The sequence below is a fragment of the Phasianus colchicus genome, chromosome 3 (genome assembly GCF_987193195.1).
Source record: "Phasianus colchicus chromosome 3, bPhaCol1.hap1.1, whole genome shotgun sequence".
Classification (NCBI taxonomy): Eukaryota; Metazoa; Chordata; class Aves; order Galliformes; family Phasianidae; genus Phasianus; species Phasianus colchicus.
This window is the reverse complement of record NC_143438.1, coordinates 30406422-30423230: the sequence shown is the minus strand read 5'-3', so window position 1 is coordinate 30423230 and position 16809 is coordinate 30406422. Positions and strand designations below refer to the sequence as shown.

Sequence of the window (16809 nt, the reverse complement as noted above, 5' to 3'; positions counted from 1 at the left end):
GAGCATCTCAGTCAGCTCATCCACACAGATCAGCAGATTACAATCAGGGGGCTGTGTACAGAGTTTCAGTGCATTGGAAGTGATGTTGGAAATGTTCGAATGTTGCAGAGTTTGCACCAGGTGGATCTCATAGAGGAGCAGAAGTAACACCGTATGAACGTTTGTCAGGATCTGTTGAACCAGTATGAGGCAGAAGGTGACAGTTTTATGGACTGCATCATTACCAGTGATGAGACGTGGTGTCACTGCTACAAACCAGAGTCAAAATGGCCATGTAGTGGCAAGATGTGAATTCACCCACCAGAGGAGAAGTTCAAGTTGCATCCCTCAGTGAGTGTAGTATCTTCTGAGAGAGGAAAGGGGTCCTTTAGGATTTCCTGGAACCTGGATAAACCATCAGCTCTGACCTAGTGGTCATTGTGATTCTGACTAAGCTGAAGGCTTGAACTTCCAGAGTCAGGCTAGAGAAGAAGACAACCTTACTCTTGCACCACAGTAATGCCAGTCTTCATACCAGTTCGAAGACTATGGAGCACACTGCCAGTCTTGAAGGAATGTTGTACTTCACTCACCATATAGTTCAGATTCAGTGCCTTCTAACTTCCACCTGTTTGGGCTGATGAAAGGTGGATTTGTGTGAGCAGCAGTTTGCTAGTAATGACATGGTCAGAGCACTGAGGTCACATCCTCTCATGCAGGTTGTTACAAGGTGTGACATACAGGCTCTTGTCCATTGCTGACAAAAACGGGTAGCTCATGGTGGTGATTACGTTGAAAAATAGTGTTGTAGCTGAGAATTTGCTCTAGCAAATAGTGTTACTGTGCTCTTTCTATCTATGGTACTTTGTACAGAAATAAATAGGAGGCGTTACTTTCAGAGCACCCTATGTAATGTGCTTGTGTGCACATACATAAACATATTACAAATGCATGAAGGGGAGGCAAATTTATTCTGGTATGTCATCTTTGCAAAGATAATGTGGAACACATATAACTGGAGTGTAATATATACCTTAACACAACTTCAAATTTACATTTCCTGGCCTTAACACTCAGAAAAGTGGGCAGTATTAACTTAATATAAGGTTGAAGATGTGATCTCTGGTATTTTTGGTTTGTGTTCTATTATGAAGAAATCGAAGGTGTTCTCAGGATGTGGTTAATGGATTATTTTTTTCCCCAGTGTCCATTTTAGTGGAAAAAGCTACACAAATTATAGTTAGATTGAGACTACCTAACTTATATTTAACGTGTCTTTCAGGAAAAGCATGAAGTGAGGAAATGATTTATGCTAGAAAAATATGTCATTTGTAGACTTGAGCTATTAAATTATACCAGCAGGCAAAGCAAATGTGTAGCTTGTGTATTGTGTGCGTGTTGACTAAAAAATGAAAATTTGGGAAGTTTTGCTAAAGTATGAGAAATAAGCATTCTTTCTTTACGAGTAAGGAACTAGTAAAGAAAATCTGAATATAACCCTGATTGTACAACTTCCTTGTATAAAGTGAGAATAGTGAAAGCACGCAGACCACTTCATGGCCTCTTGTAATTCTTCAAGAGTAGTTGACAGACGTATACATTTCTTGTAAGAAACCAGTTTCTCTTTTCTAAAAATTACCATCACTGGAGGCAGAAGTTTTCTTCTGCAGGAGTGGCAGCTGCTTATTAGCAGCCATTTCTCTATTCAGAGTCAAACTTGAAGCGAGGAAACAATGAGAACTGTCAGTAACTGCTTCATTCTCCAGAAAGCGTTGAGCTAGCAAATACCATTGAGTTAGCTCAATGGTAACTGCGTTTGGATAGCAGCCTCATGAGAAGGAGCATGTTCTGAGCTATAGAAATAAAAAGTCATTTTGCCAGTGTAAACGTGAATTGTATTTAAGTATGTCCTTATAGTGACTGATGCTTATTTCTTCTTTTTTTCTTTCAGGACACCTACAATGGCAGGAGGTCTTTTTTCAATAGACAGAGATTACTTTCAGGAAATTGGAACATATGATGCTGGAATGGATATTTGGGGTGGAGAAAACTTGGAAATTTCTTTCAGGGTAGGTAAAAGCTCAATGTGTTATTCTTGACAGTGCGTCTCACATTCTGTAAAATACAGACCTGATGACAGTGACAGGGTCCTCTCCTTTTGCAGCTAGTAGTATACTTCCTGTCAAATTCCTCCAGTGGAGGCATGCAAAAACTGTACCTGTCAGTGAAGAAAAGTGTATGATGAATAGTTGACAGTCTTGTGACAAAAATGGAATTGGAGTGTTTACTGTGAATAAATACATTTGTTTTTTTTTTAAAAAGGAATTCAATTAGAAAATCTACTTGGAGCATAAGTTAAGGGTAATACTGTCAGTGTATGGTTTATCAAGTCAGTGAAACGTGAGTGGCTCTGTTACTTTTTCTTCCTCTTGTGGCCTACCTTAAAGATTGCCTGTTTTCATTTGGTTGTGGACCTAACCAGTATTGTTCTCACTTTCATTCCTACCAAATAGCACCATTACCTTTTGTTTTGTTTGTCAGCTCAGAACAAATAAGTGGTTCCAAAATGAAACTGAAAATATTTTCAGAAATGTTACTTGGGAAATGTATGTTATTTTTACAGAGAATCTGTTTTATAGTGGACTTTGTGGGAAGATAACTACCTGTTACTTTCCTGGGATTTATGTGAATCTTTTCATTCCTTTTCTGACCAGCTGGCCCAGTTCTCTAAAGTAATCTCATGCTATGGCTGATATACTCCTTCTTATGCTATTCTACTTAGGCTTTTGAGCATCCTTACCCGTTGAGCAGGAAACAAACTTACTTTTCCCTTCCATATAGTATTTTTATGTTCAGATATCAACTAACTTTTCTCCAAATTGACTAGTAGTAAATAATTAACATTTTTAAACATTTCTTAGCTGTTTAAACCATGCGGTAACTCTGCTTTCACTTTCAGATTTGGCAGTGTGGTGGCACTTTGGAAATTGTAACTTGTTCACATGTTGGGCATGTGTTCAGAAAAGCAACACCATATACTTTTCCAGGAGGTACAGGGCAGATAATCAACAAAAATAACAGACGGCTTGCAGAAGTCTGGATGGATGAATTCAAAAACTTTTTTTATATCATTTCCCCAGGTGAGCAAGTCTTTGGTTATGAAAACAAATATCTATTAAGAATTAAAATGGATTACTGCTGGAGGAAAAACAAACAAACAAACATGAGTATTACGAGTATCTAGCTAAAAATATTATTTCTTTTAATTTCATGAAACAAAACTCAGCAAAGATGTGTAAAAAGGACAACTTTAATTAAAACATATTATTAGCCTATCCAGAGATGTACCCTGAAGACTTTGAAGTCTTTATTTTTTTTTTTTTGAAATGTGAACGTGACTTATGAATAAGCTTCTGTGCAATGGAGTTAAAGCTCAGTAGAACATCAGAGTTCAACTGTAGTGCTGAAAGCTAGTTGTCCAAGTGCATCTCATAATGTGATGGAGTTTGACCTCTGCCTTCTGTGTTGTGGGCATTCAAGGTTGAACCAATCAAAATAGATGTAAGTGAATTCCTGTAGCAGAAGGGGCAGAATTTAAGGTCATCTAGCTTGGTTGAATTTGCATGTGGCAATCCCGAGTGTGGGAACAAAATGGCCAATGTATTTGACTGTGATGATACAAATTATCTTTCTTAAAGTGAATGTTAACAAAACAAGAGAATATATAATATGAGAGCAAATTTTCTCTGAACTCAGATTTTCTACGAGCAGAAATTTTCAGGAAAAGAAAAAAGCAGCCTGGGAAATACTGAATACTGTACCTTCCACTACAGATTATTTTTTGTTTGTCTTTTTAAACAAAAGACAAACTTTAGAGAGCAACAGACACTGACAGCTATTTGAGGCATTAGAGACATTCAACTGCTGAGCAGTAGTTTTATATGATAAATCTACTTTCCCAAATAGCTATCTTTAAAGCTACTATTCCCTTATGACTTGCTTATTAAAAGCTTGCATTGGTATTGAAATGTAAAAACTGTAATAAAGTAGTAGGAGTCTGAACAATGTCAAATTTAGATTACAGGCTTTTAGAATACTTGTGAGAGCTGGTGATCATGTTGCTTTATACTTCTGTTTCTTAATAGAATGCGTTTCTTGATTAGGACTAAGATTTTTTTTAATTCAATTTTCGTAATTAGTTTTGTAATTTGGTAATGGTCAAAGCCTTTTAGGTGAAATCTGAATCTTATAGCTTGTGGCTACCCTGCTGTTTTATTAATTAAGAATTATGAATTCAAACATCACATGTATAAATGTCTTTCAGATAAGTTGTATATAAATAACTGCAATTAATTTTGGCTAAGATTGGTTTTTTGCATCCATGCCAAGCTAGATTTTTTTTTTTACTAAGTGACAACACCTAAGTGTAAAAATAAGCTCTTGAAAACAAAGTTGAATTAGTCAACATAGTGATAATGCTGTGTTATTTTATATATGATCTTTGTAGTCCCTCTTTTCATGAGATAACCGTAAGCTACAAAAGGAGTTAGTGTTTTCATGTAGAAATGTTGTTTTGATACAGCTTCCTTTCATGGGTTTACAGCATGGGTTGTGTCTATACATACATTCTCCTATTGGAGAAAAGTTACAAAAAAAAAATCATTTAAAATAGAATGTGAATAAGAGTTTTGAAATGGTGAAAGTAACTTCAGCGGTTCTCTGTAGTTGCACTGTATAGCCTCTTCTTTTGAAAGATGCGTGCCTGCACAGTTTGTCTTAGGCTAATAACCTGCATGATTGGTGGATGTGTTCTTGCCAAGAGCTCTAAGCTGCTCTGAGAGCATCTGCACCAGCCAACTGGCACACAGCCTCATTTGTGTGCCCATATCCCTTTGACACCACGCTAAAGTTTGACACTGGAATTTCCAAGTGTTTCAAGAATCATAGGGCCGCATTACCTAAATCTGTTGCATTATTCTGAAATTGGTTTGTTACCCAAGGCTGTGAAAAAGAATGGCTTACTGTACGGCGACTCACTGCTAGCTGTGATGCAATGTTTATTGTTTAGAGAATGAACCAATAGATTGTACTCAGCGCTGCTCATATCTTCTTCTCTCCCCTCCAAATCCATGCATGTTGTCAGAAACAGAAGTTAATAATCAGAATGGGTTATTATTTGGGGAAGTTCACAAACCCCTTACCTTTATTATTTTGTTATCTCTATCTTACCTGAGTTAGGCAGACTGCTGATTTTTACCTGACAGCAAATATTGCCTTGAATTTTCAGTACATATTTCTAAGCCAACTCAGTGAATTTCTTCTCCATTAGCTCATTTTGCCATACTCTCAGTTTTCAAGTATCCTTCTTATATAAAAACGAAATGCTTAGTTCTTGCAGAATGGTGATGTAGTAACTCTGGCAGACTGTACAGCCTGTGAAACTTTGCTAGTGCAGTGTGTACTTTCAGTCTTACTGTGACAGTGTCACAGCTTCTTGGAAGGAGCAAGATGAGAATTTTTAAGCTGATGTTAGCTTGCAAGCCTGGATGCATATGAGAAGAAAACGAGCAAACCTCTGCACCCTTGTTTTTTTTGTATGGATGAAGAAATTGGATTTTGAAGGAGGTAATATACTGGCAGACATGATTAAGTCAAATTAAGAACAACTCCTTTATATCCTTTCTTTTCTGCTCCCCTGAGAGAGGGAACCACAGAGGGATGCAAACCTAAGATTTTCAGGTAGCTTTTCCATTTCATGTGATCTGAACTGTGGAAGGAAATGTCTTACTATTTGATTGATAAGAACTCCAGAGACTTTTTACTGTTGATGTAGTTAAGTGGAAAGCTATCCTCTTGAAAAGTAAGCCTTTAATCTTTTTTCCCCCTCTAATAAATACTGCCTAATAGGAACTACTTGTGTTTTAAGCTTTCATGGATTTTAGAAATCATCTTTCTGCTTAGAAGTAGATAAGTACAGAAGGAAGCTGGGCAGGACAGTGTTGCAGCAGGTGCTGCTCAGCCAAAATCCAACCTGTCTCTTCACACACAGCAGCTATCCTCTGCAGCATTAATGGCCCTAACTGTTGCAGTTGTTCTGCGTTAGCCTGCAGCTTTTCTTACAGCTGTGTGTTGCAGCAGGGTGCTGTTTCACAGACCATTTCCTGTTGGAATCCTGCATGTGCAGGTGAACAGCCTGGCTCCTGTCAGCCTGTGCTGTGGATTTTGCCACTTCTTTCTGATTTCTAGACTTGCTCTTTTTTCATTCTCTCTAGTCCAGAATACTGTGAAAGGATTGTCCAAGGGAGGCTTTCTGAGATGGCAGTGTCAGTCCAACAGTTTGCTGCAAGGATGGTGCTTTATTCCCTTTGCTTGTTGATTTTCATGTATGTTAGCTGGTTTTACTTACTGAACTCCTTGGGACCTTTTACTCTGTAGACTTTCTGCTGGTTAAATTAGCACCTGTGTCAGCACAGGAAGCGCAGCAGCAGTCTGAAGCTGAGCAAGGAAAATGCCATTTTTGCAGCAGCAGCTCCGTAGTGTTAGGTTGGCTTACCACAGCTACCTTCTTGTAGCTACTAATTAATTGTAAACTGGCACTTACGGTGTTTAATATTCTTCTTCTAAAGGTGAAACACAGATTACACAAGAAAATCCCACAGCCTAAAACTACATGAGTCAGGGTTCCATCTTGGACCTGCAGCCTCTTGGTCTCAGTATAAATGTCTGTCATTCAGCAATCTATTGTACCCCCATTTGTACGCTGAAGGTATCCCAACAAGCAGCTCTAATGAGCTTAGAGAGAGCCTCCTAGTGTGAATGGAAACTAGTCTTATTGTTAACCAGAAGTTTTACTCAGAAGGTGTCTTTGATTATACCAGTGCAATTGGTAATGCTATAGAATTATGTAAACAGGAACTCTCTGACAGACATGGTTGTTATCCTGAAAACTGGATCAGTAGTCTTGGTTTATCATCACTATGTATGCTTGTCTTTAGCCAAACATGATAAGTCTGGGATAAAATTTCTGTGTATGGCTGATGGGGAGATGAGTTGATGGTGGTTGGTCTTAGCAATGTAGCTAAACCTATGTTTAAAGTATGAACAGAATGGTCCTGTATGTTCCAGTTTACAGCCAGTATTTCTTATTGCCATTAACTGGAGATGAAAATATGTAACTGTGTGAATTGGTTTAAAATGATTACTGCTTATTGAGTTTTGTAACACTGAAGAAAAACAAGTTATGTGAGGTTTTTTTATTTATTTTTTCAAACAGAAGCCTGGTTTTGAAAGAAATGGCTTTCTTACTGTGCTTTTGAAAATGATGGAGTGGCTTATAATCATGATGAAAACATCATGCTTCTCATCTTTCAAAGTAGTTTAGCATGAATATATTGCCACATTGAACTTGGCAAGCAAATCTTCAGTTCTCTTGAAATTTTGAGGATGGCAGAACTATTGCAACATGACCACTGAAAAGCTTTAATTATTAATGAGCTAGCAAAAGGATAATTAACCTTCAGATGGAGTATTCTACTGCTAGACATTGTTATACGTATATGAAAGTGGTAGGCGATTTGTATTCACATATTGTAAGAATAGTGGAGGACTTAGTAGTTTTGAAATGGTTTTCTAAGACTCTTCCTTCCCTTCCCAGTCTATTGGGAAGTCTAGAGATTTTCTCTCAAGAATAGAGTAAAGCATTAAATAGTGATAACATTGAGTAGCTTCTAACTTTTTCTTCTCATGCTTAATAAGCAAATTACAGAAATGCCTGCTTGGATGAGAAGTCTGGATTTGTCAAATTGATAACTTTTTTTTTCCAAGTGTAAGTGTACCCAAGAGATCTGATTGAGCAGGAAAGACTGTTACGTCAGAAGCATGGTATTGCATACGAAACTGTACACCATGTCCTTTAGTACAGCATCTAACCGTTGTGTTCAAGAAATGGTTAGGTGTTGTACTAAGGGGCAAGGTTTAGTGGGAAATACTGGTGGTATGTGCATGGTTGGACTGGATGATCTTGGAGGTCTTTTCCAACCGTGATAATTCTGTGAAATTTTTTCAAGAATAGTGACAGCACCCAGCAAGTGCTGAGCTGAATCTGAGATTTGTACTAAGACTGGTGTTGGTGGTTTTGAATTATTTGATATGTGTTCACCCTATCAGTATTAATCTCTGTGTACGCCTTTAAGTGCATTTGCAAAAAAGCGTGTGATTGTCACAGCTAACAGCAAGTTGAGTAATAATAAGAAACAGAATAAGCTGAGTAATAACAAGAACCACCAGGAAGATCCAGACTTGAAATATAATAAAATAAACTTGATGGTGTTTTGGTTTGTTTCTGGAGAAGGAAAACAAAAACTCTGGTCAAGTATGGACAGTAGTAAGTACTGTTAACACTATTTTCATGAGCAAAACCAAAAAATTTGGAAAACAAGTGATGAACGTGATTGTCTTCCTCATTATATACCTACCTGCACAGTCTGGCGTAATAGTTAGCTGGGAGGAAGATTTGACCTCATTCTGGTTTTGTGGTTTTAATGTATGTATATATTTTAGCTGAGCCTTTAAAAATAAGTACAAAAACACTGGAAGGCATATGTAAGACTCCACTGCATATTGAAATTCTTACCTGTGTGTTGAAAATAGCGGTGCAGAAACGCCTTTAATTTTTTATTTGATTTGTATTTTGCAGTTTTCCTTATTTGCTTCTATTTCTTCCCCCCAAATAACAGTTCCCCTTAGTTGCTGTGCTGTATACTGTAAATAGGGATACTCCAGCTAGATGAGAATAATAATAATACAGATAAGGAAGTGGAAGCAGCTAAGAGACTGATACCTCACTTGGAGAGTAAAACAATTTGGCCTTGTTAAAGACCACCCCTGAAGCAAACTGTACTTATTCAGCTATCCAGTGCTCAGGTCAATGTGCCAGTAGGTGACTTTGTATGACTTCAGAGTACTTTGTTGGCTGGTTTGTTTGTTTTTTTAGTTCTGTCACATTAAAAATGGTTATAATGGATATAACCCACACCTTTTATTTCAGTGTAACAGAGCAAAAATCAGCTGGCACATCTCTTTTATGTAGTGACATTTAAAATTACTTCAAGAAATAATACATTTTTAAACAATTAGGTGTCACTTTTAAATTCTTTACAGTTGTGACTTCAGTCCTTTTGCCACTTTTAAAGTGACAGAGCCCTATTTTTTTTTTTTTGAAGGTCATTATAGCAAATTCTGTAGATGAATAAGATAAGAATTTTGTAATGTTCTTCCAAGAGTGGCATGATGGCTATGTCATCCATCCACTTCACTTTTCATGACTGGATGATGAGGAACTGCAGCTTTTCTTTTCTTACTGTACAGTGTCTTGAGATGGTACTCATTTTGGTGTACAGGATATCTTCATGTTGGTTCGGGGAGGGTAGCTTTCTGGGTTTTTTTTATGTTGTGGTTTTTTGCTTATTTTTTGATGTGCGTTTGCTTAGTTCTCATCCATATTATTCACAGTTTTATTAAAAAACAAGATTTCACTCATTTTCCGCCTTATTAGTGTAGTTCTCCAGAACGCTTTCTCAAAAGTCAAAAGGGTTTTCTCTTAAGTTTTCAATTCAGTGATTCTGACTTAGCATTTTCCTGTTTCTAGAATACTGAAATTAGCAATGTTTTTACTGATGTTTACAGGGAGTTGAAATTATGCAGGTATCTGTCTTAATTGAGTAGAAATACACCATCTGCTGGCAGGTCGATTTAATAACATGGTGTATCAACTGTAAAATATTGCAAACTTCGATTCAAAAGGTCAGCAATTCTTGTGGTAACTTACAGTCCTCTAAGTGCAGGTATTCCTGACAAATATATGGAGGAGGTCTTTAGGCACAGTGGTCAATTGAGCCTATTTGTGGCCTTTAGGAGGGGGTAATTTTTTATCATATATTAGGTAGTATATCTTTTTGGTCTGTGTGGTTGGAGCGTAGTGTGGAAAATACAAGTAGAATGTGAAGTAGCTAGAAATTATTCTAACTTCAATTAATATTATTAAAATGTTAATAACAACGGTGCTTAATTCTGGTGTAGTAAAAAGAGTACTTACTGACTGTGCATACCTTTCTCACCCCATTTTCAGATGGGATTTGAACAACTTAATTTTCAGAAGGAATTAAAGCTTCTATAAAGGGATGGGTAGATACAAGACGAATGGAGCACTTTGATAAATGAGGGACAAAAGAGAATAAAGACAGGCAAAATGCTACAGAAATTAATAGCAAGCCTAATGGTGAACACAATTCCTGTAACTGCTGCTTTTTTATTGAACAAATACTGAATTGTTAAGGGCTTAGTTCTCTGGACGAAGGCTGCTTTCTATTTCTTTATGTGGTTAGATGAATGACGAATCCAGCAGGTGGTATCTGGCTTACAGAATTAAATTAAAACACAGTTCTCCTTGCTTTGCAGAAGAAAATTGCTATGTTATACTACATAGATATGCACCCAGTTGATAATGAGGATAGAATGGCTTAGTAACTATACGTTTCAGCCTCTTTTCTCTGATAACTTAGTAAGGCGTAGCATTCAAATCCTTCCACAAACCACAGGTAAAAAATAGTCATGCATAGTACAGAGGTAGTGATTCCACCTTCTGTATAATTACGGGGAGAAAGAATTCACAGGTGGTGATTAACTTGTCTTCTGCAATAAGTATAAGCAACATAATGCTGTATTTAAAAAAAGGTGTTATTTTAATGTAGAGATGATTTCTTAGAACGTCTTTCACACAAACAGTGTGTTATACCAATCACTTTTGTATTGGATGATACAATTCACTAGTAAACATTAAATGCAACCTTTTTTTTTTAACCTCCAGGAGTTACTAAAGTTGACTATGGGGACATATCATCACGACTTGGGTTGAGACGCAAGCTTCAGTGTAAGCCTTTCTCCTGGTACCTGGAGAATGTTTATCCTGACTCCCAAATTCCACGCCATTATTTTTCTTTGGGGGAGGTAAGGTTTTTATCTGGCATACTTGTCTACCATTTATAAAGTAAGTTGCACAGTAAGTTTTTTTTCTATTCTGAACTGAGAAAGCTGACACATCAACATCCAGCAAAGTTCAATTAACTTGCATGTGTATCCCCATCACCTGAAAAGTGATGCATCTGTCACCTCAGTGAAGCAGAAAACCAAACTTTATGTGCTCTGTTAATTGAAATGTTTTCACTTTCTTACTACTGTACTAAATTTCACAGAAAAGGCCTTTAGAAATATTCATTCAGAAATACATAGTTAAGGTTAACTCTATGTGTAAAGTTCTTTGTGTAGAGCAGTGTTTTGCTTAAACTAGAGCAACAACAAAGACTTTGCTAAATGAATAATAAATAAATACTCTGAACTTTACCCTTAGAATCCTCTTCAGTGACCAGCAAATCCTAATAATTCTTAAGCTTTGCTGGGTGTTACTCTGTTTTTCTTTAATTCACATGACAGTAGAGGTAGCATAGATGACGTTGTCCTAAATAAACAGGCACATACTTTCCCCTACAAGCCATGTTGAGTCAAGTATTGCACCTCTCGTAGAGTAATTTTGTACTGTATTTGTGCAAAAAAACATATTTCATGAAAGAGAGCGGATGTTTACGCTGCTATCAGCAGTCTGCTATTCATTGTGTTTACTATATAGTAATACAGTCTGTATCTCAAGAACTGAAGAAATTGAACCATGTCTCCTGTGACTTCAAATGAAATTAAGCTCACTGTGCCTAGGAAAGTGCTTTGATACTTTTGGTAGTTTTGGGCTGGTGGTGGAATTGAGTCCATTCCATTGTAGCAGAGGCTTGGAGAAAAAAGGGTTCGCAAGGTGGGAAGATCCCCAATAGAAAGGAAAGAAATGTGACACTGTAACAAAGCAGCTTGATCCTTTGCCTGGGAGTCTGAGTCACAGCGTTCTTTCACTGTAGTACCATTCATATACTTTACAATTCTTGCAGATAACCTGTAGGTGTATAGCAGAGAGAACTGGTGTCAGTGTGGTTTGAAACAGGCTTAGTTCTTTCTTAAAAATAACAGCCTTTTGTGATGTGCTCTTTCTCACTCCCAGATAAGAAACGTGGAAACAAATCAATGTCTGGATAACATGGCAAGAAAAGAAAATGAGAAAGTTGGAATCTTTAACTGCCATGGAATGGGTGGAAATCAGGTGACTTTTTAAATGATAGTAATGAATTATTTTAAACTCTACTCATCAGGATAATTTTTCAGTAACAATCATTAAATTTTACGTAAGCTGTACATTGTGTGAAACCTTGAAGATGCTGCCCTGAAGAGGGAATATATGAGAAGATATGTTTATGATTCCTCACTTGTTATTTATTTGAAGACTGACTGTAGCATGATTTAGATAAACTTTGAAGTAAAAAGTGAAACAAGGGGAGGAGACTGCTGTAAGCCACACTTCCCCTCCTGTAGGTTCTCAGAAACCATCTCCTGGTTCGACTTGTTGATTGGCATTGTTAGTTAAACAAAAACAAAATTATCTTCTTCCACCTGAACTAACATTTCCAGTGTGCTTACGTGCCACTTCTGAAACTTTCTTAAATTTGTTTTTTGTTGTTGCTTTTTTTTTTTTGTTTCATTAGTAATTTTTGATCAGATCTTTTCCAGTATACAAAGATTGACTGACTTGGGGACTGTGCTGTTCCTATGTGGAAAACAGCCTGCAATTTGAAAATGTCATTTTGAAGAACTTCTATAGTGTTTGTATTTGTCCCCTAAAAAACTAAAATTATTTCTGTACATGATGAAGAAAATTAAAGTTCAGTGAGTATTAATGAAGCAACGCACAAATGTTCCCCTCACTCACACCTGCCTCCTCTGCTCCCTCCTACCACCACACCCCTTTGCTGTCCCATACCCATGAATTCTTTAGTTGCGTTGGGTTTTTTCAGTTTTTGTCATTATTTTTCTGTGTAGGTTTTCTCATATACAGCCAACAAAGAAATTCGAACCGATGATTTGTGTTTAGACGTTTCCAAACTTAATGGCCCAGTAACAATGCTCAAGTGCCACCATCTAAAAGGAAATCAGCTTTGGGAATATGATCCAGTGGTAAGTCTTCTAATAACTTGTGATGTTAAAGTTAGCCAACTTCTGTTTTTGTGTGAGCCTACACATGAACAAACTCCTCTGTGGGACTGCTGTTTGACAGTCAGAACAGGAAACAAAGTTAGGAGGATTATGTTCCCCTTGCCGTTAATTCATCAAGTGGTATTTGCATTGATTAATTACCTAATGAGTTTTCGAGGAGGTCTCAAAAAAAAGAATGTTTTTAATGTGCTTCCAGACCCTCTGAAGAAAAACTGTTAGCGCAATATTCTTTGAAGGTGAGGTTGCCTTAATATTATCTATTGCTGATCGCATAGATAGCAGAAATTATTTCCTGTCATCAGTTCTGGCACCTGGTGTCTTGGGTCTCACAAGGTTAAAAGGAAATGCTGTTGTAATTAAAAAATCAGCATCCAAAATTATAAGAGTGATTTTACATTTACATTTAGTGTGTTTAAGAGATGCTTCAGACAGCTTTATTTTAATCATCTCTTCCATACTGTGCAAACTCATTTTAAAATTCATAAGTTAAACTGACAGATCTAGAAATCATTGTGCACTTGTGCACTGGTCATTAATGTGCTGTACAAGCTCTGAAGACAATACTGTGATTGAGTATAAATGTTGATTAAAATGCATAAATTCAAATTTTGGGAATCGTTCTTTTTTTTTTTTTTTTTAACATCGTTAGTCTACCCGACTGAAGTAAATACATTGAGTAATAGTATGTGGTCATATGTTTATGTAATAAACAGTGATTCATGAAAGAGTAAGTGCTAGCTGGTTTTATTTCTTTTCTTGTTGTTTTTTGTTGTTGTTGTTGTTGCCTAAATGCCTATGATAATTAATTTATTTTGAAATGAAGTAACCAAGTTCTGAAGTAGAAGATAGTATCCAGATGAAAGATCACTAGAATTTTTCAGGATGTATTCACATTTTGTACGCATATATGCGTTTGTAGATGTGAACGTTTCTGAGAAGGGCATAATATAAGGTCAGTTTTGTGTCCCTGACTGAGAAAAAAGAATTCAATGTGTTTGTTCTGATCTCATGAAAACTACTGTTATAATAACCAAGGCTGTACATCTTATCAGAGTTGATCTTCTAACTACTTGAAAACTCATGAAATCATAGAATCATAGAAAGGCCTGGGTTGAAAAGACCACGGTGATCATCTAGTTTCAACCCCCCTGCTATGTGCAGGTTTGCCAACCATCCAGTTTGGCCTTGAATGCCTCCAGGGATGGGGCATCCACAACCTCCTTGGGCAACCTGTTCCAGTGCGTCAGCACCCTCTGAGTGAAAAACTTCCTCCTAATATCTAACCTAAACCTCCCCTGTCTCAGTTTAAAACCATTCCCCCATGTCCTATTGCTATCCACCCTTGTAAAGTTGTATCCCTTCTTGTTTATACACTCCTTTCAAATACTGGAAGGTCACAATGAGGTCTCCCCGTAGCCTTCTCTTCTCCATGCTAAACAAGCCCAGTTGCCTCAACCTTTCTTCAGAGGAGAGCAGTACAGTCTTATTTCAATAATGGTGGATATTGCTTGACAAAGAACATTGTTTTGTAAATTCAGACTGTTCTCTTGCTCTTGAAACATAACGTGTTTAGTACCTACAACATAGAATGGCATACTTGAGTGTTCTTCAGAATTGTGTTCTGGGGTTAGTAAGCAAGGGAGGTCTTGTCTAGCTCCTGTTTACTTATGGAAGAATTGTAACAGACATTAAAACTTCTTTATTCTGCCTGGTGATTTTGTACAACTCATTTCTTTTTGTCTTTCAGAAATTAACCCTGCTGCATGTGAACAGTAATCAGTGCCTGGACAAAGCCACCGAAGAAGACAGCCAGGTACCCAGCATCAGAGACTGCAATGGCAGCCGCTCTCAGCAGTGGCTGCTTCGCAATGTCACCCTTCCAGAAATATTCTGAGAGGTTCTAAAGAAAATAAAGGATTGACTGGGCTACCTCGGCTAATACTTTGGCTACGCTGTTAAGTAGCAACAGAAGGAAACTTCTCTGCAGAATCCACAGTTTGCCACCTGTTAGAACTCCTGCAGCTTTTCTGTAGCTGTGAACCAGCCTTCCTGTAAAAGGATGTGAAACTACCACACATACTAGTGAGACTGCGCCCACTGATGTTTACATGATTGAAAGAGTTTCTTCTAGCAAATCACGTAGAGAACATTTGGACAGTGGAAACATAATCAATGAAATATTCTTTCTGAGGAGCTGCATATCGTTGTAGTTTGCTTGCACATCAGTAACCTCTGCTGAAAGTGCTGTTGTAATGAAGAAAGTTCAAGACTTTTTTTTTCCTGGTTAGCAGTGGTAACCAGACTACTAAATACAGATCTACAAATAAGCAGAGAGCTGAGAAATGGATTCAATAACGTGAGATAAGAATTCTGTAGTTTAAGGAGAAAAAAAAAAGTAAACAGGGTTGAATGGAAACTAAATCAGAACTATGAAAAGTACAATTTGTTATAGTGAAGTATCAAATTTATATGTAGATTTTATACCTCAGTGGGGGGATGATAACCAAGTCAAAATGCAATTCTCTTTTTTTCAATTGTGTGATAGTCCATAAATACTTCTTTTTTCCCTGGTGGGTCTAAAATAATTTTGGGTGCAAACAAAATGAGCGTAAGAATAAACTTAGCTCTTGAATGTCAGATCAACATTTTTATTTCAATTTCTTGGCTGTTGGAATTGTATCTTTTTATTACTGTCTGAAAACTGGAGGTTAACATGCTGTCTAACTTTTTTTTTTTTTGTCCAGACCTGACATTTCAGTTTTTATTTGGGTCAGCCGGCTTTCATGGACTTTCATGGCCAAACAGAAGATTTAAGTACGTGTTGAAATCCTTAAGTTAACTTGATGGAATCCACTTAACACCCAGAACTCATACTACTGTACTGTGGTTTTGTTTTCATAGACGTTAAATCTTTTGTTCCCTGTTTGATTTTGGTCATCAGAAAGCCAGAAGGGAAGATACATGATTTGGGTAGCAGGAGATTGGCAAAACTGAAGGTTTTCTGGAATCCTTTTTCACTCCATATTCAGATGTGCTTCATTGTCAAGTGCATATTTAGATTAGATTCTGAATTGTAATGTTGATCTGCTGCTTTTTTCTAATAAAACCTAAAGAAAGATAGCTAAATTGGTATGGTTTTAAGTTAACATAGCCAAAAGCAATATGACTGTCATTACATGGGTCTGCATTTTTTTTTTAAACTGAATTGTTTTGTTCTGTTAAGAAAAATCTGTGTGAGCTGATGATGAAAATGAGCTACTGAATGCTCAGGCTATATGTTGAATTTTCTTTTGGAAAGAAAAATGAGATTTACTTAATGGAGAGGATATTTTTATGATAAATGTCATTGTTTGGCCAACTGTCCTGTAAAGCAAATTAAATCTAGACTCCTGCAAAAGTTGTGTGGAATTATATTTGACTGTTACTGCCATTCTATATCTGCTGCTCCCGATTGCTTTAGGCAGTGTTATCTCCACTATTTCTGAAGTAGTACACAAGAGTTTTCATCTGCACAATGGGAAAATTTTAAAGAAAAAACTGCTGTGTTGTACTGCTATTTAAAATCCGTAGGATGAGATGATGTGGTTATATTTATCTAAATACAGGTATCTTTCATAGCCCTCTCTTTTGGAAAGCGCTACAAATCTCATGAGGTAGAAGTGGATTAATGAAAGTAATTGCATGGTG

General features: G+C 37.0%; 1 protein-coding gene across 2 annotated transcripts in view; it reads left to right on the top strand.

Annotated features, from left to right (window-relative positions):
* Positions 1–16519, top strand: part of GALNT1 (polypeptide N-acetylgalactosaminyltransferase 1) — a 75659-nt gene extending 59140 nt beyond the window's left edge. For both annotated transcript variants that reach the window (XM_031589152.2, XM_090137205.1), the window contains exons 8-13: positions 1931–2048; positions 2939–3119; positions 10844–10983; positions 12077–12175; positions 12949–13083; positions 14870–16519. In XM_031589152.2, coding sequence (XP_031445012.1) covers positions 1931–2048; positions 2939–3119; positions 10844–10983; positions 12077–12175; positions 12949–13083; positions 14870–15016 — 820 coding nt within the window. In that variant the 3' untranslated portion in view covers positions 15017–16519. The remainder of the gene's footprint in view (positions 1–1930; positions 2049–2938; positions 3120–10843; positions 10984–12076; positions 12176–12948; positions 13084–14869) is intronic.
* The last annotated feature ends 290 nt before the right edge of the window (positions 16520–16809 follow it).